Source organism: Ceratina calcarata, unplaced genomic scaffold (assembly GCF_001652005.2).
Source record: "Ceratina calcarata isolate Rehan_Ccalc_2016 unplaced genomic scaffold, ASM165200v1 scaffold151.2, whole genome shotgun sequence".
In the NCBI taxonomy this organism is placed as follows: Eukaryota; Metazoa; Arthropoda; class Insecta; order Hymenoptera; family Apidae; genus Ceratina; species Ceratina calcarata.
In genome coordinates, this window is record NW_017136308.1 from 305,132 (window position 1) to 332,929 (window position 27,798).

General features: G+C 42.8%; 1 protein-coding gene across 16 annotated transcripts in view; it reads left to right on the forward strand.

Moving 5' to 3' along the window:
* Positions 1–27,798, forward strand: part of by (focal adhesion protein tensin) — a 132,178-nt gene that overhangs the window by 99,104 nt on the left and 5,276 nt on the right. For 12 of the 16 annotated variants that reach the window (XM_026819429.1, XM_018036554.2, XM_026819427.1 and 9 more), the window contains 10 exons: positions 3,246–3,467; positions 3,764–3,927; positions 4,028–4,177; positions 5,995–6,292; positions 6,717–6,954; positions 20,149–20,432; positions 20,762–21,381; positions 25,637–25,850; positions 25,996–26,187; positions 27,100–27,687. In XM_026819429.1, the coding sequence (XP_026675230.1) occupies positions 3,246–3,467; positions 3,764–3,927; positions 4,028–4,177; positions 5,995–6,292; positions 6,717–6,954; positions 20,149–20,432; positions 20,762–21,381; positions 25,637–25,850; positions 25,996–26,187; positions 27,100–27,687 (2,970 nt within the window). Of the gene's footprint in view, positions 1–2,644; positions 2,875–3,245; positions 3,468–3,763; positions 3,928–4,027; positions 4,178–5,994; positions 6,293–6,716; positions 6,955–20,148; positions 20,433–20,761; positions 21,382–25,636; positions 25,851–25,995; positions 26,188–27,099; positions 27,688–27,798 lie in introns of those variants that run through there. The other 4 variants (XM_026819438.1, XM_026819428.1, XM_018036556.2 and 1 more) reach the window with 4 other exon arrangements.

The following is a 27,798-nucleotide window of genomic DNA, read 5'->3' on the forward strand; positions in this document are numbered from 1 at the left end:
AACAACCTTCTCCTTTCCCGTACACGTGTACCTGACACTGCTATTCACCGTCTTGCGAACGATCATTATGCAAAAGTGTGCATGGAGTTCAGCTCGCCCTCTACCCCTCAATGGTACAAGCAACGCGATTTACGTTACACCACGCGTATAATTCTACGATTTCTAAAGAAATTTTCACGACTTTTCCTTAATAAAGAATTTTACTAAAGTTCAAGTGTTTTAATCTCTTGAAAAAAAAAAATATAAATTTATTATTTCAAAATCATGAAAAACGTAATTCAGTGAGAAAACAAGGTGTCATTTTGATATTCGAGTGATCATTGCGTGGGAGGATTAGGAGTTGTCTTAGACAGAGAGAATGTAATACGAACCTTGTAAGTAGTTTCGAAGAAGGGTTTATGCTTCAGTAGGACGTTTTTAAATCGGAGCAGCGAACTGTCCAGCAGTTAGGCGTCTTCGACACATTAACGTCAACACCGTGGAAAATTATTTTCTGAAATGGCAGTAAGCTAGCGTATTGTACGAACTTAGGTATCAACCGATGTAGCAGGGAGATAATGCAAGTATATTGACGTCGGCCGTAATGTATTCGCGAAACCCTCATCCGCGCTCATACCGCTGCCGTTCTTGCGAAAATATACGTTTGCAGGAGCGTTGAATGTGAGATGCAGGAGAATTCTGACAATTGCTCGTAACCGGTTATTACCGATTGTCACGGAAAGTCGTTCTCCAATGGTAATCCCAGATAATGGCATGGAAATTTATTGTATATTTAATCTGTCATCTGCGTTTTTCTGAATATTTAATATCAAGCAGAAAATGTTGGAAATAACATAGAAACGTCCGTCTTTTTGAATATTTAATATCAAGCAGAAAATGTTGGAAATAACATAGAAACGTCCGCGTTTTCTTTTATCGACGGTGCACACATCTGAAGCTGGAAATAATCATAGATATAAAAGAATCGCACCAACACAATAATTTAGAGTTCCAATGGGTTTAGAGAGCGCACCCTTTGCGTCCTTCGCGTTGCATTTTGCTATCGATCGGATCACGATAGGGCATATTAGCTTAGCGGAGTGCACGTCCAAGCGGAAAGAAGTCGATAATGATAAAGCCCACTCTCGCTTGGCACTCTACTTCCAATTAGAAATTAGCCGACAGCAATTACGCGGATTAACGATAATTGACATTACCGGCGCGACGTCCCCTTCACGCCCCCGAATAATTGCTTCCTACCGATGTCGCATGGCATATACAGTTTATGACTGGCTTCCAGACCGCGTGCAGTTTTCGTCAAAGAGGAACGAGCCTGTGTCCAATCCTATCGTGTGAGGAGAAATCAGTTTGAAAATGATATGCGTGGCAGCAAATCTTTCCGCCTGCTTGTCATACATCCCTGAACCAATTTCCCAGAATGAAAACAAGCTATTTCAAATTCGCCGTTCGCGTTTGAAGTTACCATTCGTGTTTCTGCAACATTATCCGCTAAAAGTAAGAATCTGCTAATCGATGTTTCTGAAACGGTTACACGACTTTTCATTGAGAATTTCGCTGGTGTTTCTTCCCGCATCGTTGACGATGCAAATTGAAAATTTAACGATTTCTCAGTGACCAAATAAAAATCCAAAAGGGCACGGAATAACCGGTGCGGCGGTATCGTCAAAACAGCTACGGAAGCGGGAGCGGATCGAGGGTAGTTGAAATGAGAGAGGAAGTCGAAGCGTGCCTCTAAAAATACGTTTATGGGATCATAACGCGGCGAGCCGCTTCTCTCTCGCGGCCTGCAGCCAGCTCGACTCGCGCATACGTCGCGTCACGGTCGGCTACGGCCATAAATCCCTCCCACAGTTAGGTTTCACGTGTGAAATTGCTATTACGCTGCCACGGTCCTACCGCAGCTGTCGTTCCTCAGGAGTCTGGCCTGGTCTGACCTGGCTAGCGTGTGTCCCCCGTACTTCTCACGCTTGCCTAGGATTCGAGGATCGACGGGGGGCCATTCCTACCCAGCGACCGTCCCTTTTGCCAAGAAGAATCCACCGCGTCAAAGAGATATTCGCGCGATTTATCAGACGTCACGCGTGAATAAGTCGTAATATAGTTTGACGCTGGACTAATTTTTCAAGTCCATTATTTCAGAATCGAATGATATTTTTCGGATGAACTTAATCATGAATTGGCAATAAGCACTACCTTCATTAACTCTTGAAGAAACGATTAGAGACCGATATCAAAATCACTGTTAATCCATTTTTTAATATATATTCTAATGAATGATTGTATGTAGTAATCATTCAGTGAGACTTGTCCTCTTAAACTACCATTTACAACTTGTTCAAGACGCAGCACATACAAGGAACTTATTCATATGTAATACGATTTTTCTGTGTCGCCCTTGAAGTTGAATTACGCTCGTCGCTTCATCGCGAGTTCTCTATAGAGCGCAACAGCCAGCTCGCTAATGCGTCTCGCGTCTAATGACGAGCGTGACTTTGACTTAAGTCACGCTACCTGGACGAATTCGTTACATCATATGTACATCACTGGCGCGGGGAGAAAAATTGTTGCACAGCCAGGGTTGAGGAAGGGGAAGGACAGAGACGATCGCGTCAGGTGTAGGCTAGCTGAGCGCGGTACAACTATCAGACAGGATGCCGTGAATTCAGTGAAACACAATAGCCGGTGGTCTATCATCCCGTCGTACCGCGACGACTGCGTATCCTTCTTCGTTGGATTCCCCGTCGTGATAAAAGTGCGCGTTAAACTGTTCCGAGATTTCATGTCGATTCCTCGTGACACCGTGACTCCCATAAGGGCACCGTTATGCCAAAGAGCATCGTCGTCCGGATTGTCTATGCACCGAAATACTCCAAGGTTTATTGTGAAATCTGATTTCATAAAATTTATTAACTATCAAGTGAACTTGTGGAATTAACTAAACAAAAAGTGATTTCTTGTATAAAACACAGTCTTAACTGAAATGTGTTTAAATTCTATTTTGTGCAAGAAACTAAATCAAACGAAAATATAATAATCATTCTTTATTTTCGATTTAAAAATTTGCAAACATTCATCGTAAACAAATTGAAATAACGCTCTTTATAGTTTCAATTTTTAAAGATTTTTTATGAGAAATGGATTTCAGTTTCTTTATTGTAGACATATATAGATCTTAGATAGTGAAACAAAATGTATTGGAACTGTAAAAAATTCACCTGTAATAATCGGGAATGCTGATGTTTCAGATGCAGACGTCCTCGTCGGCGACGACACCCGCGAGGACGCCGGGCGTCGGCGCGGACGCGGCGACGACAGGATCTGGAAAGGGTGGAGGTCGCGTCACAGAAGTAATGGAGTTTTGTTACGTCACCGAGAGGATCATTGCTCTATGGTACAGGGAGGATGCGCAGGGAGTCCTTGAACATGCCACCTCGCTACTGCGAGGAAAGCACGCTGATAATTATATGGTGAGCGTTCAGCGAGTGTATAAGTAAATTAACGTTTTTGTTAAATGTCTCGTTGAACGAAAGCCTAGGATAATTGCAGTATCACCGTGTAAGCTTTATACATGTAATTAACACGATATTCGTACTTGCCTCTTAATATCATGTCAAATGATTTCCAATCGTTCTGCAATTTATCAATTGTAGTAACGTTACTTAATGCAATTGAGCAGAGTAATGAAATTATTTAATTTAGTTCCATTTCAATTGTTCAATTTAATTACAAACGTTATATACATGCATATTTGCCGCTGTTTCAGATATTCAATCTATCGTCGCCTGGCCGGGGACGGGAGCCGAACACCAGAGAAGTAGGCTGGCCGCAAGGACTCGCGCCCAGCTTGGAAAGACTGTGCGCTTTATGCAAGGAGCTGGACTCCTGGTTGAACGGTGCGCCAAATCGCGTGGTCGTTCTCCACGCAAGGTGAGTTTTCCGGGACTTTTCCTTTTCTCGACAGAGAAAGGCAGGACATACGAGACGCAGGATGTTCCGTGTTTCGTGTTCATTCCGTGGTTCTCCACAGGGGAAGCAAAGAACGATTGGGTGTGGCTGTATCTGCGTACATGAACTACAGCAGTATTTGCGGTGGACGCGATCAGGCGTTGGACAGGTTCGCTATGCGAAGATTCCTCGACGACAAGATCGGATCCCTGCAAGTTCCCTCGCATCGAAGGTAATGCGTATAGAGCATGAAGTTTCTCATTGTTGACAGTCGACGATAAATCGAAAATTATCACCTCTTACTGGCAAATAAATTAAATAATGCAAGGATGGAAGAACGTGACGTCCACCGGGCGTTATTACTTCGACAACTCGCATTATACATAATTTCGCGTTACTCTCCGGTCTCTATTTCAAAAGTTTCCGAGTCAATCGTGAATGTTTCGTAAATCAGTACACTTGGAGGTGCTTCCTTTATCTCGTTTTACGTAACAGTGTTGCATCATAATTTACGTTTCGCTATGCATGCTGAAGGTATTAATTACTCTTATGTCGTCGTTTCTTTCCGGGTTAAATATGATGTTGTGCCAAACGTTCTTTCAGTGATTAATAGATGTCTGTGAATTGCAGTAATCGTCCACGATCAGAAATGGTGCAGCAATTTTGAATGTCATTCATTAAGTAGTACCTGTACGTTTTTTAGTTAGTAAATTGATGCACAATATATTGAAATGTTACGGTATGCACATTCTTAAACAACCTTATATTTAGCTAAACCCGGGTAAAAATCTTGGTATAGAAAATAATCGCATGCATATAATCCTCGGAGGTAAAGCTGTCAACTTTGGCTATACATGCCAGACAACGATTGTTCGGTATGCATTACATCCTCCGTGTTTAGTTTTCATCGTTGAACGCGCACCGATGATCGTAATGATCCCCCGTCGAACACGGTTGTCCTTATATGCGAAACATTCCTTCGGGGCGCGATATCCACGTCGCCGTGGTCTCTGTCTTCCGTGATGCTGCGATATTGCATCCCTGAACGATCGAGTTTCCCCATTAATTCCACGAGCACCGAGCATTAGCATGTCGTTAGCGCGACCGCACGCCCGCGAACGTATGAATCCATTACCGGGTCCATGGAGAGGAGTCTAGGTGCCTCCTCGAAACGTGTATAACGCGCAGCACCTTAGGTGCCACCGGGGAACAGGTTTTTTCTTTTCTCCACCGTCCAGGAGGAGATCGACCAAGAAGAGAGATCGTATCTGACGCTTCGTTACGAGCGACACGCGGGAATTCGTGAGAGAGACCGCGAAATTACGGTCATGAGCGCTCACGATGCTGCATAATCGACAGCTACCTCGGGACAGTTTAACCATACCGATCGCTCTTCCGTGTTTGCCGGGTGTATTACAAGCGGGGAATTAATCGATCCCGCGGCGAAGATGGTCTTGCGAACCGTTCGCGAATATCTCTGGTTTCGTGTCACCGCGCACCGGGGTCCTGTTTACGGCTGTTTATTGAGAGTCTCTCGTGGTACCCTTTTGGTAACCACGCACCGGTAAAAGGTACGTGAGAAGTAGAAAAGTCCATTCGTGGTCGGACACTAATTAGCACGCGAGTGTCACAGTCGGAGACGATGCTACAATACTTTCGCACGGTGCTTTACGGCTCGTCGGATCGCGCCAAATACGGCCCGCGCTCGCGCAAAGTAGAATCGGCCATACGCGGTCAGACATTATATTACCAGAACGATCGTGGTCTTTTTTACCCCCTCGGGAGTTTCGTCATGGAAACGGGCTACGTCTGTTCATCTTGCTTATTTTACCACTGAAGAGCCAGCAAAAAATTTAGCTTTGCCTTGACCCACGTAACACGGACAATGCAGTTTCATTGGAAAATAAGTTTTGATCCTTGTATGTCAAATAGTGTTTTCATAATATGAAAGTCACTGCCTCTTAGTCTAGTTCTTAGAATGAAAGAACTACAAATTGAATGCTGGCTAATGGAATAATACGAAAAAATTCGGTTATTTATTTTTATTAGGTACATCAAGTATTTCAGCGGACTTCTCTCTGGTTCCCTAAGAATTAGCCAATCGCCGCTCTATTTAACGCACCTCACGGTACTCGGCGTGCCACTCTTCGAACCCACCGGATGTCGAGCATTCCTCAAAGTCTACGAGGGCTTGAAACCCGTTTACACGTCGGATCTCTATTCCGTGACCAACGCTCGCGAATTCACGGTGAATCTCGGCGGCCTCCGCCTCAGGGGAGACATTTTGGTGAAATGTTACCATAGGGTATACTCGAAGCAGAGCCGGGAAGTTATGTTCTCGCTACAGGTAAGGGAAAACGTGCAACTTTCTCAATTAAAACAACGTTACGCTCTCATATATTTAGTTAAGAAGCTCCGTCTTCAAAGTATATTTAACTATTTTATCTTGATAATCTATCACGAAGGACAGACTTCGTAACAGGAATTTCCCACACGCTTCTACAATTTTAATCGCGTTGATTCAGAAGCCCTCGCGAAGCGTAATTAGCACGATCGTATCACTATTCCCACTCTTGTTGTGCGTTTATTTAGAATACCGTAGCTGTATTACATAAAAGGCAATCGTTGATATCTTCATATGTATGTTATATTCTGTGCCTATACAAACATTTAATAATATATTTCTAGGATCAATTTAACAATTTATATCGACGAACTTCTTGCATTGGCGTCCAGATTTTACTCTTAAATCATATTTTTTGTTTCTAAAGTTCCACACTTGCGTAATTTCGGAGAATGTGGTGTCGTTCCCTCGTTCGGAGCTGGACGTGGCCTGCGACGATCCGCGGTGTCCTCCGGACAGTGTGGTGACTTTATACTTTGCAACCGACGCAAAACGTCAAGACGGGCCGGTGCCGGCGCCGACACCAGCTGTGCCTCACGCGTCCGCCCACCACGACCCCATACTGCACTGGGACAGTTACACGAATCTCGAAATCAGCGACGACGGTGAGTGATCGTTTCTTCCTTTTTATTATTCCTGCCGTCGCGCTCCGAGAAAAGGAGGCTAGCTATGCTAAAGGAATTTCAAGAAGCTCGGTCGAGTAACGATCAATCGTGCGAAGACGAGAAAGTTCGCGTGGAACGAGGCACTTGATTAAGTTAGATTAGAGTAAATTACAACGCGACCGTCCAATTTGGTACAATTGCTGTAACGTTAGATCGGGTTACTTAGGAGGTCAGTGCGAAGGCTGGTAGAAAGTCCGAGTAGGTGGATTAGAGGAAAGAGATGAAACTAGTGTTCTTATTTCTTGTAAGTTTGATTTTTATATTTATCCATTTACAACCAGAATCGATTTCGGATGTAGATTATTGTATGCTCGAACTTGGAGATCTAGCGAAGATCAAAGTGTTCGGGAACATTAACGTAACGTTTCGGGTATACCCGACTTGTGTTGAGAGTAGTTTCTATGTCAATTCGGAAGCTAGTTGGTTGATAAAGTCGTGACATGTTGCGCGATTAATTAACTGATAGGTCAAAACTTGCGAGCTGTAATTCAGCCGACGGAACTCATCGTCTGGACGACTAATTCGCACTAATTTTCGCCCTAATGGTAGCCAATTAACCTCGATCTGTCAGTGAGAAACAGTCAGAAATACAACTTGGCTCCGACGACGGGGAAAGTAAGGTGTACGCGGGAGGGGTTTCAGGTGGGGAAGGAAAGAAACAGGCAGAGACGGGAAGGGAACTTAGTAGTTAATGCAGTGTATTTAAACTGGCTGACTAACGTCGCCGGAAATATGTTCGTCCTGCCAGGCGGCGGCCTGAGGTGAAATGGCGGTTTATCGTGGCGACAAACCATTCATCCGGAAATAGATCAAAGGTCGAACTAATGGCTGTGCAAGGTCCGCGACTGTTGAAGGTCCTATAAGTGTTCGATTTCTTTTTATCGTTTAGTAAACGAGTAAAAATTTCTTTTTTTGCTTTTTGCCTTTTTCACTTGTGAAAGCAACGTGAATTATTAGAAATCATTCTCTAAAATAATTTCAATTCAAATCGCGATAACTTATCAAATATGTGAAACGAAACGAATCATCGGAATTTCTACCCTCGGGATTTCTACCCTCGGTTCAGCAAACCGTTTCAAAATATTCGGATCGATTACGTCACTGTGACGAGTCCGTCAAGCACGAGATGAAACAAGAGACGACTCCGATTCAATTCGTTTCGTTAACGTTCAGCCCATGCTTCCAATAAAGCTGTGACCTAAATTGCTGGCGATGGTTACATCGATGTGGTTCGTTTACGGGACTGAGACGAAGGAGAATAGCGATGTGGAAGTACGACAAAAAAATAATGGCAGTGATCAACCCATCATCTCTTGACCGAACCTTTGGTGCAGCAAAAAGAAGAAAGATTAATTCTGATAACTGTTCAATTTTACAAGAGAGCGTGTAAACATTGATCACTGTCACGGGATTATATTGGTTTCATTCTCGATTGCATTTATATTCCGTTAATCTGATGCAGATTTTCTTCCTGCCGTTGACGTATCGCGTCACGTAACCAACAGTTTTTCATCCCTCTCTTGACTCTGACGCTGTGCATCGAAACAGGCTTTCGATAAATGCTCTCGTTTGCAAACAGTTCTTTCATTTCAAAGAGTAATTGAAACCAACCGGATCGCTGTAAATTCATGAAGTTCACAATAGCACTTTATTGCAATTTTTATTGGTACTAAAAGCTTGCGGTCTGACGAGTTTTCCATTAAAGCGTAGAACGCAATACTGCAAAAGCGTAGAGTAAATCTGTTACCAGTATAAATAGTATTCTCTTTTTATTTGCTTACGCAATTTGCTCGACTGTGTAATGAATCTCGGGACCTTGAAGACGTAAAACAGAGGACATTATACGAACCCATTCGATGCACCCACGCGATAGAAAATAAGAGTATGAGAACGCTCTTCTGACTTTAGAAACGGTCGACTATAACGACCTGATGAGCTATGTGATCTACGAGCCGACGTGAAAACTTTTCAAAATTCTTTCTCTTTCACGAGAAGAACATCGAGTCTACTACATCCCATTAATTTCCAGCACGTTTCGAATTGACGACGCTCTTTGAACCAACTTCGTAACTAATCAATTCTTGATTTTGAAATTCTACGACGTGTAAAATCAGGAATTTATTTTCTCTTTGACCGTATCATTTGTGATGCTTAGAAACGGTTTACTTCTCGAATGCCAGAGTATTTTTACAAAGAATTGAATTATGTCTTCTTGACGAAACTGTCGATTTTGTGAGAAGGGAAAAATAGATGAGAAAATGGAAGGGGCGAGAATCTTATGAAATAACGGAAATCTGAGATTAAGAGCACACCCCTTGAATCAAGTCACACCGGAGGAAAATGACCATCCTATTCGGAGCGCTATTCTTCACACCGTGCACCATTATTACGTTTGTGCCGTTCATTTTATTTTTACTCAAACCCTTATCTCGAATTATTCTTATTCGCTCTCTTCATTATTATCGTTATCTATTTGAATTTCCTAACAATACACGACGATCAGGTGATAAAAGTTATTTGCATAAGATCTGTGCCACTCAGACAATCATCCACAACTATAATTTCAATCTTAAAAAATTCTCGCACAAACAAACGAGATTTTCTAAATCTTTTAGAAATATTTACTCAAATATAGTACAAAAAGATACAATTTTTCTTTTTCCAAGTTACACAAGTAATCTCATTTACACACTCTCATTCAATTAATAGAAGATTAATAATGAGATTGCATTTTGTCTACATATTAATATTTAATATACGTTAATATATTACAAAAAATTGTATCATTTCTAAGACGATTGAGTAATTAATAATGGAACAATTCTTTTTGTAGATAATTTTAACTTATTATGTGTAAAATCTGAATTAGAAAAACAGAAGACATTTCTTCGTTTTCTTATAATGCACTTTACAATGCTCATTCAAAAATATAGCGAATCGTTTATGGATTGCGAAAGTTGATTGCAATAGATAACGACGTCTGGGAAGTTGATTCTTGAAGAGAGATGGATATGTAAAGAACGTAGAAGATGGTGTCGATGGTGGGGCTAGCGGTCGGTCGGTTTATTCTTAGCGTGTTAAGACGCTTCGAGACGAGACGGAGCTTAATAGTATTCGCGCGATTCTACGCCGAAGCACGAAACGCAGAACGATCTCTGATTTTCCAACAACCAATCGTGCGCGTGATTCTGTTTACGTTGTTCTGACTCTTAGTGCTCGTTTCGTTTCTCTTACGCGTCACCCCTGCCTGGTGCAAATCGATCACAGCTTCAACGCGAACTGTCGAACACCTAACGGAATTCGACGTGGATAAAATTGGAACATCAAGAACACGTTGTAAGTGACGTTCTTTGGGCAATTAAAATTTTTCTTAAAACCAATCGTCTCTTAAGATGCATCGCGATGTTCTTTTTTAATTATTAAACACATATTCCATTTACCATTTCATTATTTTTTAATTATTTATAATGCATTACAATGCTGCTAATTATTCGAATTTAAACTTACTCAAAACTGATTTTATATCTTTAATCAGTTGACGAATACATTTATAATACATTGAATATCAAAATACATTCATACATTTTTCTATGAATATCCTTGAAAGGAGAGCGTTTCTCCGAATGGAAACCGTGTCCGCGAGCGCGGTCGGAATAGAGACTTCTAATCCAAAATTGGTAAATCGACCTGTCGCCACGACTACTCTCGCTCCAAGAAGCGACTCGATCCCACTGGAAAGTCTGTTCCTGGAAAGTGTTTGCCGTCCGCGATCTTTGGAAAAACAGCCCGTACATGGAAGCGACACCACGGATGTGGACAACTTCCGTTTGCGGCACAAGAGATTTCACCGGTGTGTCGGTATTGTCAAGCAGAATGTCATAATTATATCCGCCGCTTTTCCTCTGGACGATTTCTAGTCTCGCTCGTATGGGTTCAAGCGGGGACGATACTTTTGTCGTATGAACGATCTCTCCTACGGCTTATGCTGCCTCTCGTGAGGTCGCTTTCAATTTGCAGTTGCACGCTGAACGTTGCAATTCTGACCTTTGCCTTGCGCCCAGGTTACTGACATATCGTGAACCTCACGACTCATTCGACATATTGACAATTCCGGTCAAAGGAGCCGTCTTAGAGACAATTCAAATCATTACAATAATTTATTAGTTTTACAGTTCTCTTTAAACAAAATGTTCTATCCACCAATTGTTGATTTGCCAATTAATTTTAAAGTATTTATAATTTGCAATCCGTTTTTATCGATCGCTAATAAAATACGCATTCTCAAAGGTCTCAAATACTGAAAAGTACTTTTATATACTAACTGAAGAACAAAATTGTCTTCAATCAATTAACTGATCGATCTGTTTGACGAAGCCACATCACAGTCCGATGCCTGTTAAAGCTCGCCATAAAAGGGCGAGGGGGTTGCACAATGGGCATCGAAGTGACGAAATAAAAGTACACGAGGGAGTCGCTCGGGGTTGGAGTAAACAATGGTGACGTAACAGCAGGAAGACATACGACCAAGAGCGACAAGACAATGGCTTGTTGTCTCTCTTCTCAACCCTGTCTCTTTCTCTTTCCCGTCTGAACGACAAACGTTTTCTCTTCTCTCATTGCGGCGCACAATTTCTTCGACAGTGACCGAACAAAAGGCTGAGGTCGGGCCGTGGAAACGATTTTTGAGAGTCAGCATATGGTGTAAGCCGTTTTGTTTCCCGACTCAGTCCAGATAAAAATAATTCTTCGCCGAACGTCGGCGTTCGTTTGGAATCGATACATCACGGAGCATTAAGAAAAACGATCGGTTTAACCTACATTTTTCCCAGAAGCTTGTTTATGCGTGATCTTTATATTTCTTCCAATACATTTCCCCACCGTTAAGAAAAAGTAAAGAGCTTGCTTGCAAAGGATGTACATTCCTGTTCCAATCCAATAAACAATTACAGTATTTCAAATTATAAAAGGCTGCTTCAATATCTTCACTCGTTTGTGCAACCACGTTTAATTTACTGTTACCATTCACACATAGAAGTAGAGTAAAATATTGCACTTCTGTTCGCGTGCATTAAAAACTTGAGTTTCGAGCAAAAAGAATCTCCTACAAATGTATTAGGTAGATGGTATCTCGTATCGCGCGATTCATTGTGAGTTATCGTTGCCATTTCCTGATGTTATTGCAGTCGTAATCATTTATATCAGGGACGGCGCATTAGTAGCCGGTTCCCAGTTCCCACTATTCCGTTTTTTCGTGACTCTCACGCGTATGGGAGCACACATAAGCCGCGCTCACCTTACGCATGAATCGCGCGCACGTCCTTGTCCCAGATCGGCCGCCTAGGAATACCGCTTGCTACTTGCCAACGCTAGCTTGACCAACTTTTCGCTCCGCTCCGTCCTCGTCACTGGCCAACTGTAGAAATAGCCACGATACGCTCGAACGAGTGCGAGAGCTCCTGCTACCGCTGTTGAGGTTGAGACAAACACCGCTGATCTGGATTTACCGGTGATGAATCACGCGGCCAGTTTACAATTTTCGGTCGTTCGATCCTCGTATCCAGCTGAAGAAACACTGGACCGCCAGCTTTCAAGAAACTCTAGCGTACCTGACGCTTGCTAGCTTGATTAATGTCCTCGGTGTCCTTCTGGGCTCTCGGTATCTTTCTCGAATGTACCATTAGAAGAAATTGAACACGCTCATCATTTTAATGATGCGGTTTTTTTATCTCTGAATAAAGTTTCGGAATCTTCAACAGAAGATATGATGAATGAGGAAGAGAACAAAGAACGAAGAGTGAAAAAAGAAAAGCGGACAAAGTGGTTCTCCAAACTTTTTGCCACTCTTGATAAACGATGGTCTTAAAACGTCAAGAATACATAGCGCGCGAGAGGCTCTCGTTGAATGGGACTAGCAGCTGATTTGTAAGCACGTCCGAGCATCGTGCAACGATGATGCTCGTCTGCGATCTAGTTACCTCGTCGAGTGCATTTATGTAAATTTCGCGTGACATATGAGCCCATTACGCGGTCTGACCTCTGCTCCGCGACTAGATTATTATTAGGCTACCGGTGCTCCAGTCTCCTATACTTACGATTTAACACAGGTCCGTTTAACGAATGGACGCCCCGTTACACGTGCGTGCATCGTCGTCGAACGCGATTCGTAATCGTTACGAGTGTCACGTATGATTCTCGTGAATGCACGTCGGCATACGTGACGCCGACCTGAAACTTACATGCGTTGTTTGTACCTCGCGGCACGTGGTATTTTATTGCAGCGATCATGATCGAATTACGCGATCCCGGATAAAGTATGATCGTGCAGCATGATCGAGAAAGCAGGCAATCGTTACGTGTCATTAATGTCTCGACCGTTTTCCGTTATAAAACGAGAGAATATCATAGTACTATATGTGTTACTGTAACAATTATCACAGGAGAGTAACGAGTTGTAGACCGATAGCCAGAAGAAATTTCCATCCGAACGAGCGAAGAATTCCAATTTACGATTCAATTATAATATAAATTTAAACGTGACGGGTATTAAAACGATTGAATAATGAATAGCTGACTCCGTGAGCAAAAGTGCCTTTTAAAGTACGTTGTAACAAACGTATCTTGAAAATTAGTAGTGATCGCGTGGCTCGATCAAGTGCACGCATTCTCTTCCTCTTTCTCTGGACGTTCGTAGGAGCACAGATGCGTATTACGCGTTATGGCACGCGTCCTTTGCAAGCATGTCCGGAGGAATATTCTTTCTTACCTGCGCACGCGTGTGCATGGCCTTTCAGCAAGCTCAATCGGGCCGCTCCTGGATGATGAATTATTAATTGCCGACCATTCATTTGCACCGATCCGCTACCGGTGTCCATGAGCAACGATTCGACTGGATCTCAATTAAAATTAAGTAGTACGTGTTTCTACTAATGTAACGCGGTACGTGTCCACAAGGATTGAATGTCAATGATTATTATTGGTCAGTTCTGAGTTTGAAGATTGATCGAAAAATATAGAATAGTAAGAATGAATGTAATACCAAGATCAAATTTTACTTAAAACGGTTTTGTTCAGAATTAATCTGAAAAAAACTATGTGAACTGAAGAGGTAGCTGTATATTCTACTTTCATTACTAAAGAATTGATGAACAGTATAATGTAAGGATAAAAACAGAAAGAAAAAGCGAGTTGCCTTTCATTTTGCGGCCTGATTGAAGATTCTAAAGACGGATTGTGTCACCGTGTTGGTCGATGCCGGACAGTACGTAGAGAGCAAAACACCGAATTTAGTGGTGCGGGCACGCGGCGAGTACCGTTTGCTCGGACGCGACTCAGCTCGTGCGTACACGCACGAAATATCGACTCGAGTGATCGACTACGAGACGAGGACAACGATGAAGCCGGGCTGTGCGGAGCTGAGCGTTTCCGTAGAAGGACTGGTGACTGGAGGCCAGTCGAATGAGTAGAGGGGTCTCTGTGAAACACGCAATGCCCGCTACGAGGAATACACGCGGCTGACTCCGCACACGCTTACGCAGGTCAAGAACCATACGATCCACTATCTCGTAAAGAACCTGAAATTACGCGCTCCGCGAGATGAGTTAAGATTTTGGGTAGGCAGAATCGAAATCGAAAGCTCAAGAGGTACGAGAAAACGCTGGACCAGATCTCGTTTGAAAACTACCGTATTTCCTGTACTGATGCCACTAATTTGTTACCATAAGAAGTCTCATGAAAGACACTTCGCTCTGAAAATTACTCGAGCTAATTTAATTCGTATGACTGTGTACACGCACGTTTAACTCCGATATCGTGTATAATGAACGTGTTTTTCTTCACCGACGAGTGTGCGAAGGTAGACCGAAACTTCGCCACGCCAGGCCAGTTTCTTGCGTAGGAAGAAACGAGGCCTGCCCCCAATGATGATGACGATGTAGCCTGGTTGCTGCCAGTTGCTGGTGCTGGTGAACGATGGTGTGACGTAGCCCATGGTGCTGGTCGTGGTGGTGGTTGATGCTGATCGCGATGACGACGGTGGTAGTGGTGGTGATCAGCATCGTGCAGCATTTGCAACTTGCAACAGTACAGTGCCGTTTCTGTGCTCCCGGTGAACGGAACACGCGTTTCTTCTCTCGCGTCGTCGAAGCCTCGCCACGCGTACTCGCTTTTTCCTCGCGGCCGTTCTTGAGAATCAATCTTCCTCGGGCATCGCCGAATCCATCAATCTCGCAGGAAATTATTCAACCGGACTGACAGACTGGAATCTCGATCGCAATCGAAAGGTGAAATTATCATATCTTATCTCTGTTACCTAAGTGATATCGCAGTGTACTCCGTAACCGTGATATTCAAATTTCTCATCGGCCTTCTTTAAATATTCAATACCCGCTCCCGAGGTTTCCTTCGAGTTTTATGAGAATCGTTCGAAAAACAGTGTGATACTTGCCTGCACTACGTAATACCCCTTGACTGCCACGCCTCCGCCCAGTTCGCATTTTTGTCATCGTAACCGAAGAAGGTATATTCCGTCTGGATCGTTGCCCACTTCCCATCGGCGTCTCATGAATCTCTATAAGGTCCGTCGAACAAGTAATTCGTCTGTACGTCTCCCTTTCTCTTTCTCTTTCTCCGTTTTGCACGCGTGCAACAACGGTCTCCCTATCTTCGTCTCTTTCTCACCGGTTCTTCCCCCTTTCCCTTCGTTCTTCCCCGGTTGTGATCCCTCTACACTATAACCTGGGCTCTTTCTCCACTGCCAAAGATAATGACGGTCCGCGGCAGCCGCATGAATAGAAACCGTCGGAAACCGGCCAATGGCGAATTTTACTACCATGAGACGGCGAGAGTAATCTGCATGGGCCCGTGAATGGAGAGGAAAGAAGGCCCCGAGCGGAAAGGAGGAAATAAAATAAAGAGGGAAACCCGGTCTCGGGGAGAAAGGAGAAAGAAGGGAGAACCGGCTAAAGCGATGACGTCTCCGTGCGAGAATCTAATTACCATATTTACCTCGACGCAACGCGGCCTCACCGAGCTCCGTTTGCGAGCTTATTAATACCTGTATGTGTATGTGTGCTCCTAACCGGAATAATACACGAACGGAGATACAGGAAATTAAGACAGAAACAGCGTAGCGATTCTTCGGTGAAATATATAATGTAAAGAGTATCGCAATAGATTTCGTCGAAAACGCTGGAAAAGATATCCAGCTCCTCGTCTATAGCCTTACGCATTCTTGCAGACATCGTAAAGATACCTACTCATTAAACAGCGTGAAACGAAGTTGAAAACTGAAATCTTGACGTGGACCAGAATATACATTACCTAGCAAAGATTTGCATATTTGAGGAGCGTGATAATTGTATGCACGAGTTATTTAAATCTGAATAAAAACTGAACGGAATTGATAAAAGAAGTTGGTGAGGCAATTGTGGAATGCGCGAGATGTTTTTCAGTTTATTCGGCCGAGAATTATTTTGAGATACATTACGTAATCTGTTAGAAAAGCTTACTCGCGATATGATTACTTATTAATGAAATATCGACACTTGATCGTTCAATCCGAGGCATCCACATCTCGCAAAGAAGCTATTTTCAGTGAAGCCAATAAATTTTCTGCCAAATTTCTTCCTGTCGGGCTAAATTATATTTGCACTATATGTCTATTCTCACATTTCCACTCTAGTGTATCGGAAGGTAAACGTGCCGCTCGTTAAACTTCTTAACCCCCGTCCCAGATGTTATAGCATTTGCCGTTTGTTGAAACGTTCCGCGTACGCACGTTTCTTAGTCGACGGTCATCGTCTAGGCGTGCATGAAGTGCGCCTTGTCGGGGCATTAAACAGTGTGATATGAAATTAGATCGTGGTCATTAAACGAGCCTCATCGTTCGCCACGCTTCAGCGGCAGCCGTTGTCCAGTCGTCGTTAATTTCATCGTTTACTTAGCCAGGTGCTACGTGCACGAGCACAGGCAAGGATATTTAACTACAATTGTTTATGGCGGTCGGGGGCTCGTTGAGACGACCATTTTGTCCGCCACTTCCGACGCGTGCGAGGAGACTGCTTCAATTCTGCTCCTTGCTCCTCGCAAAAGAAGATACGTACGTTTTATCACTTCCTCTATTAACTAGATTTAACGGCGTACGTCGCAAATCATGCGCTTATACTGCGCTGCCTTCTGATTCTCCATGCCACCAGAAAGCTTGTATTTTATGGGCCAAACTATAGAATTTGTAATTTATTTATCCTGAATTTTAATTCTGTCAGATTGATTATATCAAATGTTGTTTTATTAAGATTATGTTTCATCTTACCGTCAATTTTATGTTTTCATTTTAGTAGAGCAAGTTGTATTTTATGAATTTATGCATTATACATATATCTAGTTTATTCACGGGCGATCATAATTGTCTGCGATCAAGACACGAGTCCTGAACCAAAAAATAATTGCATTTAGATAAAATTGATAATGATCGAGGCGCGATAACGTTGCGATTGATCCCGTCTTTGGATTGGATTGACGATTTCGCCGACGATGCACGCGGATGTAAAAGGAAACGCTGTGAGAACGAAAACCGAGTCGCAATAACAGATGGGCAGAAACGTAATCGTTGCGTGGACGTATCATTTGGCGCAATAAATCCGTGAATCGTGAGCGACGATTAGCCGTCGGCGACACGCGGCTACGGTTATCTTCTGGACGTTGTGCAGTTGCAGCTGCACTCGCGTTAAGTGCTCGTCGCAGTCCTCTCCAATGTTTATCGCGGTTTGAATGATCTATGCCCTTTTATTGCGTAATGAAATCTGTAACCGCATCCTATGATTCTTCTGAGAAACTCTCTTCGGCCTGAGACGTCCAGGGTGGGTACGGCGAACATCGTCAAGGAGGATGGTTCCCTCGAGCGACGCGAGTAACGTTCAGTTTCATTGAATTACTTAAAAATTCTAGCTCTACCCTCCAAATGGAGTTCTGTTGTAAAAAGCTTGGGTGGTCTCTCCCAGATGATAACTGTTAATAAAAATAAAATGTTTTTTTCACTAATAAAATTGTCACGGACCACACAGTACTCGTTTTTGTACGTTACTAAGAACTCAGTACATTTCTGAGGTGTGAACCGTTTTTAACCCGTAACCGAAGTCCGCGATAAAGGTATCAGACTATCGTAACAGCTCCTCCTTGCTGCTTATCTCTACTTCGCAAATATTCGCCCAGGTGATTTACTGCGTCGTTGCATTTTCGCGTTCGAATCACAGACCGTGCCCAACGCCGCACCGTTCAGATTCCCCGGCTCGTCCGGCTGGTCAAAAGAGCTTCGCCAGTAATCCTCTCATCTCGATCGAGAGCAACAGGCTGGCTGTCCGTGGCGCGGTGCGTTTCACGTTTGCACGCGAGTGTTAAATGCGTTCCATGTGGCCGTGCAGACTAGATAACAGATCAGATGATTCGATCGATGATTCTACACGGCTGCGAACATAATCGCGGTACGGACGAATAAAAATGATTTATCCTCGTGAGATAGGTGCGAAAACGGATTGAATTCAGATGAGATCCCTTTGGCAGGGTCTACCTGATATCCTAGAATAGCGTTTCGTTGAATATTGTTAAAGCCAAGTCCCTTTATGATAATGAGGACAATGAGAAGTAGAATAGAGTATTACAAAGCGAGAGTCGAGAGTTCAAAAAAGGAGTCACGTTTTACAAAGCTGAAGTTCGTGTAATGTTCCTGCCATACTCTTGTAAGATCAGACGCGTCGAGTATAATTTTATTTTATATTGTCCTTTGATTCTATATACTGTGGGTCATGTAACAAATTCTGTGCTTCCACGATATATTCATTTTTGAAGCTTATACTAAATCAAATTTATTTTTATGATCTTTACGTGTAAAAATGGTACACGTTTCATACATATTTCGAAGATAAAGTCTGTATAAAGCTGAAGAATGTCTACTAAAATTCCCGCAGTATGGAAAACCATCGACTACAGACTAGTCACTGGACGACGCACTCGAAGTTAATGGCACGTCATGAATGCTGGCATGCTTTAAAGCCTTACTGGAAGTACCCTCTAAAAGCTAGACTATTTTCTCCTTTCTTTCATCTTTGATTTCAGACTTTATCATCGTCGAATACAAAACACGTACCGAAATAATGAAAAAATTTCCTTACAATGTGTCTTCAAATCGCGACAAAAATGAAATCGATTCCTTTCAAAAGGATACTTTTATACTTTTATGTATTATTTCCGCTTCTGTCGATTCACGGGAGTTGTAAAAATATTATTCATAACCGATTGCACTAGACTATTCCTTCAGGAGAGAGCTTTTACCTAACATGACAGACAGAGAGAACCGGAGATGTTTTCCCGTTCATGTTCGCATTGAAATTTCGATCACGAACAGGTTGGAAGATATACTTTCGTGTTTCGCCGCGGCAGCGGAATGAAGGTTCGGGGAAGCTTTAAGATGACTGTCACGTTACGTGACGAGGATTTCTGGAAATCCAGATGAACCCTGCGATTGCCCGTTTTCCACGATTGCTCGTCAAGCGAATTCCTCATAGATAAAGAGTGAACTTCGACTTTGTTGGATCCCGCAAATAACCAGCTGTGAAGATATTACGTCAACCACGTGAATTATTCTAGCGTGACAGTGGATTAGCGTTAAATTGGTGCGACGCGACGTTCTGGAAACGAGCGAGGACGTCGGCGTTGATCGAGCCAAGGTTCTTAACCCTCTGTGTGCAATTAGTGCCCACCGGTTTCATCGGCCGACGATTTACAACCGATTGTTCCTCCTTTAACGAAACTCGTTGTTTCTGAACGTCTATAGGAAATTAAGCAAATAACAAGACTGTTACGAGTTTCAAAAGAATGTGAGAACGTTGAGAGTTGTATTATAGTATGGAAGTGCGTATCCCCTTCATTAATTGGCAATTGTTATTGAGAATAAATTGATGGCTTCTGTTGAGATTACTACATGATAAATGCTCGAAGGAAAAGATAAAATTAATTCTCTTGTTATTTAGTACTTAAAATGTTAGGACGTCTACTTATTTTTATTAAACATCTCTATATCATGTTCGTCATTACATATTTTATGTACGTGGAATTTAATCTGATTATGGAATTTTTATTCAGAAGGCCGGGAAACGCCATTATCACCGCCACCACCATCAAGTTCCTCCGTTCAGACATCGCCTCGCGGATTGGGTTACACTTGCGGTCCTATAGATGGGTCCTTGTATGCTGTGGTACACCAGGGCGCTGCCGGTGGTGCCCGTGGGTCACCATTGACAGTTTCCATGGATAGCGGGATCAGCAGTGCTCCACCACAGCGTCCTAGCCCGCCGGAACCGGAGCCGGAGAATCAGGCTCATGGTGATCTCGACAAGCTTCTCCATGATATGATGCTCACCGTCGAGGTAATTGTATCATCAATAAATCGATACCATTGTTAAATCAACAAGCCGGAGAAACGTGATGAATTTATCATTTGCCTCGTCTAGTATCCTAATTGAATCACAATTGAGTAATTAGAGATCATTAATCTTAATCGACTTTCCATCTCTGGATTAGTATTGATTGCTAAAGGAACGACTGTCAATTAAGTTCATAGCTTTTGTAAAACTAACAAAATGTCTAGAATTTGCCGTAATATTTTTACGTTTATGATTGTTGTATGTATAATATATGAGGTGAACTTGCATTTAAATTGAATAAAGGAGAATATTTTCGTTGCTTGCGAAAACAGTCGATGCCAGATCCTCCGTCGGGGGAGTACAGATCAGAAAGGAACGAGAAGATGTATTTTCAAGAGAACCGTAGCTACAGCAGTCACGCCAGCAGTCATTCACCGTCGACTTATTCCACGCTGAAAGATTCGTACAGGGGTTACGGTGCCGGGAAAGAGTCCAGTCCTCCGTACAATTCGAGCAGCAGTTATAGCACGTTGAAGAACGAATATCGCGATCCGGTGAAAATCGAGCACCGAAGAGAAGAATACGAGTACCGCATGTCGCCGGACCGAAAAATATCCGAGTCGTCCACCGAATCGTACAGAAAGCATACGGAATCATTCTCACCACCTGGCAATATCGATTATATCGACGAGGACATCCCCTATCACGCCAGGCAAACCAGTCAACCTTTCTCGTACGGCGCTACATCGGACATGATCAAACACCAAAAACTCTCGTCGCCTTCTCTGGTTAGGAAAGCCTCTGTACGCGGCACTGCGCCTGTGGTGGACTTTGAGGACATTCTCGGAGAAAATTCGAGGAGACCTATCAGCCCTTTGAGCCCGAACACGCCCGATCCTCCGCCCGAGTTCGCGAACGGACCAGTGAAAACCAGCTCGGATCACGTAGATGGGTAAGTGACGAGTTTTGAAATCTTTAACTCTAATATGTTCTAAGAAAATTTTGTGCAAAATCATTTTCCGATGTGACGAGCTTCTAATTTGTGGGTATAGTATTGTCACTCCTGACTGAGAGCTTTTCTTTTGCTCTATGTATATTCGCGCGAACTCTGATTACGGAGTCCCTTTTTCTGGCACCATGCCCGACGTTAATGTGAGCTCGTCTGCGTATCACAAATCCCATAATTAAATGCGCCTCCGTCTCTAATAATACGTCGAGGGACGAGACGCAGCCCGGCGAAAAGCGTTTCGTCATGCTCGATTGTGAAACGGGAAAGACGAAGAGAGAAAGAGAGATTAGGTGGTTTTCACGGAACCTGACGTGGAAATCGTGAGAGCAAGTAGGCCGTTCCTCTGGCAGAGCTTCCAGACGAGCGACGCCGAGGCGTGTCGTAATGCGTCCTCCGAATCGGGCACCGCAAAAGAGAGTCCGAACGGGAGCGTCGCGTTGTGGAAATGGAGAAAAAGACGAAGACAGAAATCGTCGTTGGGACAATTAATAAATTGTCTACCCATAGGCGGTTGCGATTGCGACTCTTTTCCGCCAGGAATGGTGAACGCGGTCGTCGCGTCGCGTCGTGAGTCATTGTCGTTCGTCCGGAGCCCGGAGCTAGTGGAAAGAGAAAAGTCAGTAGATGCGGACGGTACTAGGACAGCCGCGCCGTATCGTGTTATGAAATACGAGTTTCGCGGTCGGTGGATGGATACCGCGAGCAACGACCGGCTTAATTCATCATTCTAGAATGTCGTACGTGTCTTAGGAATAAATTGATGGTCAATGTTGATACTCCGTCTTTTCCTCAAACTAATTTATTCTCGATATTCATGAAGCAAAACAAGCAGAATTACAATGCTCACGTTGATATTAAACACTTTTTATGAATACAGTTGACTGTTTTACTAAAACCTATTTTTCAATGCATTTTCATTGGTTTAAATATTTTCTATAATCTAATTATCTAAAATTTAGTTTATAATTCCATTATCAATATTTTAGTAAACACTTTTTGTTAGTACACTGCAAAGTAATAAAATCCTATATTTAAATTAAATTTTGTCATGTCGCGTTCTGCTAGCGGGGTTCGTCGAACCGGATAGTAGACACTGTAAAATTGCTTGTTTCGCTTTGCGTATCGGGATGTTCGCTGAAGGGCTTCGAGCAAATAAACGTTCCTTCTAGCTCGACTCGGGCTCAAGCTACGAAACCGCGAGTTTCGCCCGGATATTTATGAAGAGCCACGATCCGCTACGTTGGAGAAACAGGCGACGTTTATGGTCGAGGAGCTCGACAGACGTTTGGCAGGTCTGCTTTCTCAGCCGCAAAGAACTTCTCCTTTCGGGGCTTCACCGTTTGTTCCTTGTCTCTCGATCCTGGTTCACTGCTTCCACTCCGTTGCGTAGCTGTTCAAATTCCTTCTACAGTAAACCGCGTATTCCGAAACAACCTTCGGATATATTGAAAACGATCTCTACTACACAGTTTATTAACACATACGAAATTTTCTTATCAAATGTCATTAATACTTTAATTAAAATCATACTTATATTGTTTTATAAATCCACAGTTAAATTTAAGTATCATTTTACTTTTGTACACATTAAAAGAAGTGGTGTTCTAAAATTCCTACAACTTTCATACATTAGAATTGTATAAAAACTATGGACTTTAAGGAATCTCATGGGAGATCCGGCGGAAGGTTTATACGTGTGAAAAACGGAGAAGGAAACTTCCTATTTCTGGGACTCCCACCGCCCTCTGACATAATTATAAATATAGAACGGGCGAGACGCGGTAAATCGACCGCCACGAGGTTCAACCCTCTTCTGGCGCGCGTTTCCATTTCTCGGCTCGCGCTTTGTTTTCCATGCCTCTGCAACTGCATTTTCTTTTCCTCTGGCAATTTTTCCATCGCCGCCGGAACTTCGCCGGTGAAAACCGGAGCACTCGGATACGGAAGTCATTCGAACTGGAAGCAAAAGCACAAAAGCCGGCCCACCGTGAAGCCGTCGTACAATTCTCCTTGACGAGCTGGCGTTTCCGACGTCCTTTCCCGGATGATCCTAAACGAGCTTGTTTCCCTTGGTTCTAGCCACGCTATTATTTCGAGAAAAATCTGTTCGGTGCTTCGCCCAAAAAGAATTCGATTATAAAGCTATCATTGTACTTTGACAGTTCCATTGACTGCCCGTTTCACAAGTGTCATTAAACCCATTGTCAAATGTTCCCCCGATTATGAAGTATAAAATTCCAGACAAAATTCATGGTTGATATAATAGCCAATTCATTTAATCCAAACACTTTGTTTAAATCGGTTTTCACATAATAATTCTGTGAGATAGTGAAACAAAAATGCTTCTTATCTATCGGACAAAGTGGTATGAACGATACGATAAATATCAGTAGAATGTTTGAAAAGAGTTATGGCAGGGCAACACGGTCTTTTATTATTCGAGACGCGTATGTTATCTGACAGGAGAACGTGATAGTGTCCAGTTGTTAATTCCACACGAACCAACAGGATGGTTTATGCTCGTAAATTCGTACAGTTGCCCCTCTTTGCTTCCTAGGTTGAATAAAAAAAAGTATTTTAATTTCACTCTTCCTCGCTCCTTGCACGTTTCATTGCATCGTTACGCGAATAAATTCCTCGCGTTCACGCATGCATGTGCAATTACTGCTGCAATGGCTCACGGTTACAGATTTTTCCCGTTCAGTATAATTAGTAATTTATGCCATACACGCGTCCTCCAAATGACTGGACATTTTATGGTAATTTTGGAAGATCCAAGTAGTTCTCTGAGCATTTGGTAAATGGAGATCTCGGCTATTAAATGCTCCAGCCTTGTCACTCGTGTTAAAACGAACGAACGTTGGTCGTTTCAAGCTCATTACTTTCTGAAAAGGTCAATCTTCTATGATGTAGCTAGCTGAAAGCTGAGATACATCCCATTTACGTCTCTTCAACCAACACAAATTTCGAATCGTTTGATCTCACAGTAAATTAAGTTCTCGTCCAAACTCAACTCTCGTTTGTATACCGTAATGGTATAAAAGCCTCGTCATCGGAGCAGTCGTTCATCGTTTAATTCATAGCTCTATTAACGTCATTCAGTTTGTACAAACGCGTTCTTTCTACCAAATAATTCATTCATGAGCGCATCGATGAAATCTCCGCGCGGTTCGAAGCGAACGATTTAATTTGCCAGTTCAATTGCCAACCGTTCTTGATAACCATTCGACGTTACAGAGAGGAAATATCAGATTGCGTTTCTACCACAGATGATGCCCTCTCGATCTCTAATACAAAGTTAAAAAAAATCTAAGATTTCACTCAAAAAACCATTATTAAATTAGAATTAAATTTTCTTGTATTTTTATATTACACATTCTGAATTTTTTGATCTGGTTTGTTATAGTGTTGTACTATAAATAATAGTTCACAATTTTCTTACATAAGACTGTTCTGTTGGGGCATAAATTTTGTTAGCTATGAACAGAAAGGAAAGATAAGAGAAATAGTCGGCCGATTTGTGGTGCCGATTCATTTATTACAGGCAGCGCTGCACAGCGAAACACAGACTGAAATCGATGGCCCGAAGCGACCTCATCGATCAGGATGCAATTATCCAGGATCTATCTTGGTAGGAGGTCCTGATTCTAGCTTTCTTCCGACTCGGAACCCCGCTTGACGTGGCCTGTTCTAACGAGGCTTTGTTACACGACTCGCACGTCTCGTGTTCCGTCGAGAAAGTAGCTTCTCGTGTTTTCGTCCTTTGCTCGCGGGTAACTCGAGCCAGGGTGAAGCGTTAGGCGAGGAAAGCGAGGAATCACGATTTACAGAATGAAAACAGTTGCTCCCCGGCAACTTAGATGCTAATCTATGACAGGTGACCGAGGATCCCTTGCGACCTTGCACTTTTCCCTCTTTCGCCTTGTTGAAAGAATCACATGAGTGTTATACTTATACAAAGATGGATGTTCTCGTTGTTATCAATCTTAGACAGTTTCTTAATTATTCATAAATAATCCACTTTTTATTGTATCCTTAAAAGTGGATTACTCATTAATAGAAGTTCTCTAAGTATTCGTTGACAAATTTTATCATACACATTTGTTATTACTACTATTTAATTAGAATTGATAAAATCACTGATAAAGTTCCCACGCGAAGTAGCAAAGTTTTAACATAGCTGTTCCACTGTTGATAGACTATCATGGCTAAGGCAGCAGCAATTGAAACTTGCCGCGAGGAGGGACGAAAGAAGCCCGGGAAAACTTTGGCGGCAGGAGACCGGAAATCGTGTGATCGGTGAACTAAGAAGCTTGCAAAGAGGAAGGCTCAGGCAGGATGGGTACGCGAGCGATTCGGCCGTTCTCGACGACGATGATGAGACGTGGGCTGTCACATCTAATTCTGGACAGGTAAGGCGTTGTTGGTAATTTATCACATTTCTTGCAGCTACTTAGAAGAAATTTGTATGGCTGAAGAAATACAAGATACGATTGATATTTGAAAATATAATATAAAATATATTTATTATATTTTTGAACTTTGATCGTATTTTAGATACAATCGAGGCCGGTTCCGTATACGTCCGCGCCTGCCAGTCCTTTACTTCCGCAACGATCCAGCAGCCGGAAGTACAACGGTACCGTCGGAACTGGTACCTTAGGAAGACCTCGGGCGGAGAGCGTAAACGAGCGTCCCTTCATGTCCATGAAACGGGCTTACGAGTATCGCAAATACAACGATAGTCAGGTAAACAAGGAAGTACATGTAATAGTTTAAGAATAAAAAGATAGTGTAATCTAGTTTGCTGTAGCAGTGCACATAAACGGGTTGAAATCGGTCGTAGATAACGAGCCAACGGTTTTAATATCCCTGAAGCTATAAAATAAGTATTTTATTTATTCAACGCACAAAGTATCCAACATAGTTATGTAATAAATATTTGTTAAATCGCTGATAATCGTAGAAAGAAATTTCTGGAAACGTAACCGAACTATGTACTTGAGATAATTATTGGCAATGAGGATAATAAATTTGAAAAGGCGGTACGATCGATTTCCGCCTTTACGCGAATGAAACGGCGGCAGCACGAACGCTACAATTTAGACTCCCATAGATAGTGATTGCAAAAGCAGTTCGTTCCGTGTTCAGTTTTATGGTTATGCCCCACAGTTAGATCTTAAAGAGGAAGTGAACGGACACCCGTGTACCATAGATTTCGCAAAAATATTGCATCCTTTCGAACATACCCCACCTTTCTTTCGCCCACCTTTTTGACAAGTTATTATATAAGACATTACATGCTTAATAAATGATACGATTGGAAATGAGGACTGTTCCATTATGATAATATAAATTAAAGGAATAAAATGTTTCGTTACAAGTTCTGTCGAAGCCAGTTATTGCAACAGCAATAAAGAGTCCTATAACATTCATTATTTACTCGAGTCGAGTTTCAAATTAGACCTCCATACTCGTAAATGTAAATACGTATTATCGGAGTATCTATGCAACTAAGTATTAATACAATTAACTTACTAATGGAGAACCGCGATAATCTGATCGCTAATAGAGAGATAGCCCACGTAAACACGCCGTGGCATATAAAGGATTAAAATATCCCAGATCCTTGTAGCATGAAGCGCTTGGCTTGCTTTTCAGAGCCCTCCGACATCCCCCCGCTCAGGCTTAGCAAGCACGCAACCCTTAGGATTAGCAATGCAGCAGCAAGCAGCATTCGTTAACACGGATAAGCCTCAACCGCCGCGACCGGAATCGCGTAGCGACAGTTTCGCACGTGCCGATGCTTTGTTGCGCGAGCATCGGCAGCAACAACAGCAACTGACGGCCAGCAACGCGATCGTTAATTATGCGGAACCGAAACAAACGTTGGGTCAAGATTTCACGGGTCAACAATCGCGAAATCGAATAGTGACTTATCAGACTCTGAATAGAACTATGGTGGCCAGCAACGACAGGAGCACCGATCACGTTGACGCGGGATTGCTGACCGTGGTCGATCAGCAATCGAGTCCGCAGACGAATCCGGACCCTCTCGTGAGCCTTATTCAAACACTGGCTGAAATATCACCCGTTTGCTCTCAATCCGTGACTAACAAGACAAACATGAACGATCATCATCCGAACGTCAGCGCAGCAACTACGACCACTGCGAACAACAATGCTGCTAACGCCATCACTAATTGCTCCCCTAACCAGTCGCCCAAAGCATGGCAGAATTGCACACAGGTTTGTCCAGCTTACACCTGCCGGAACTTCTTAGTACATCACGTTTGCACTGTAGCACTTTCATGTTCTTGGTACTGCAGAGGGATGAGAGAGATTTTACAAAATTGTTTT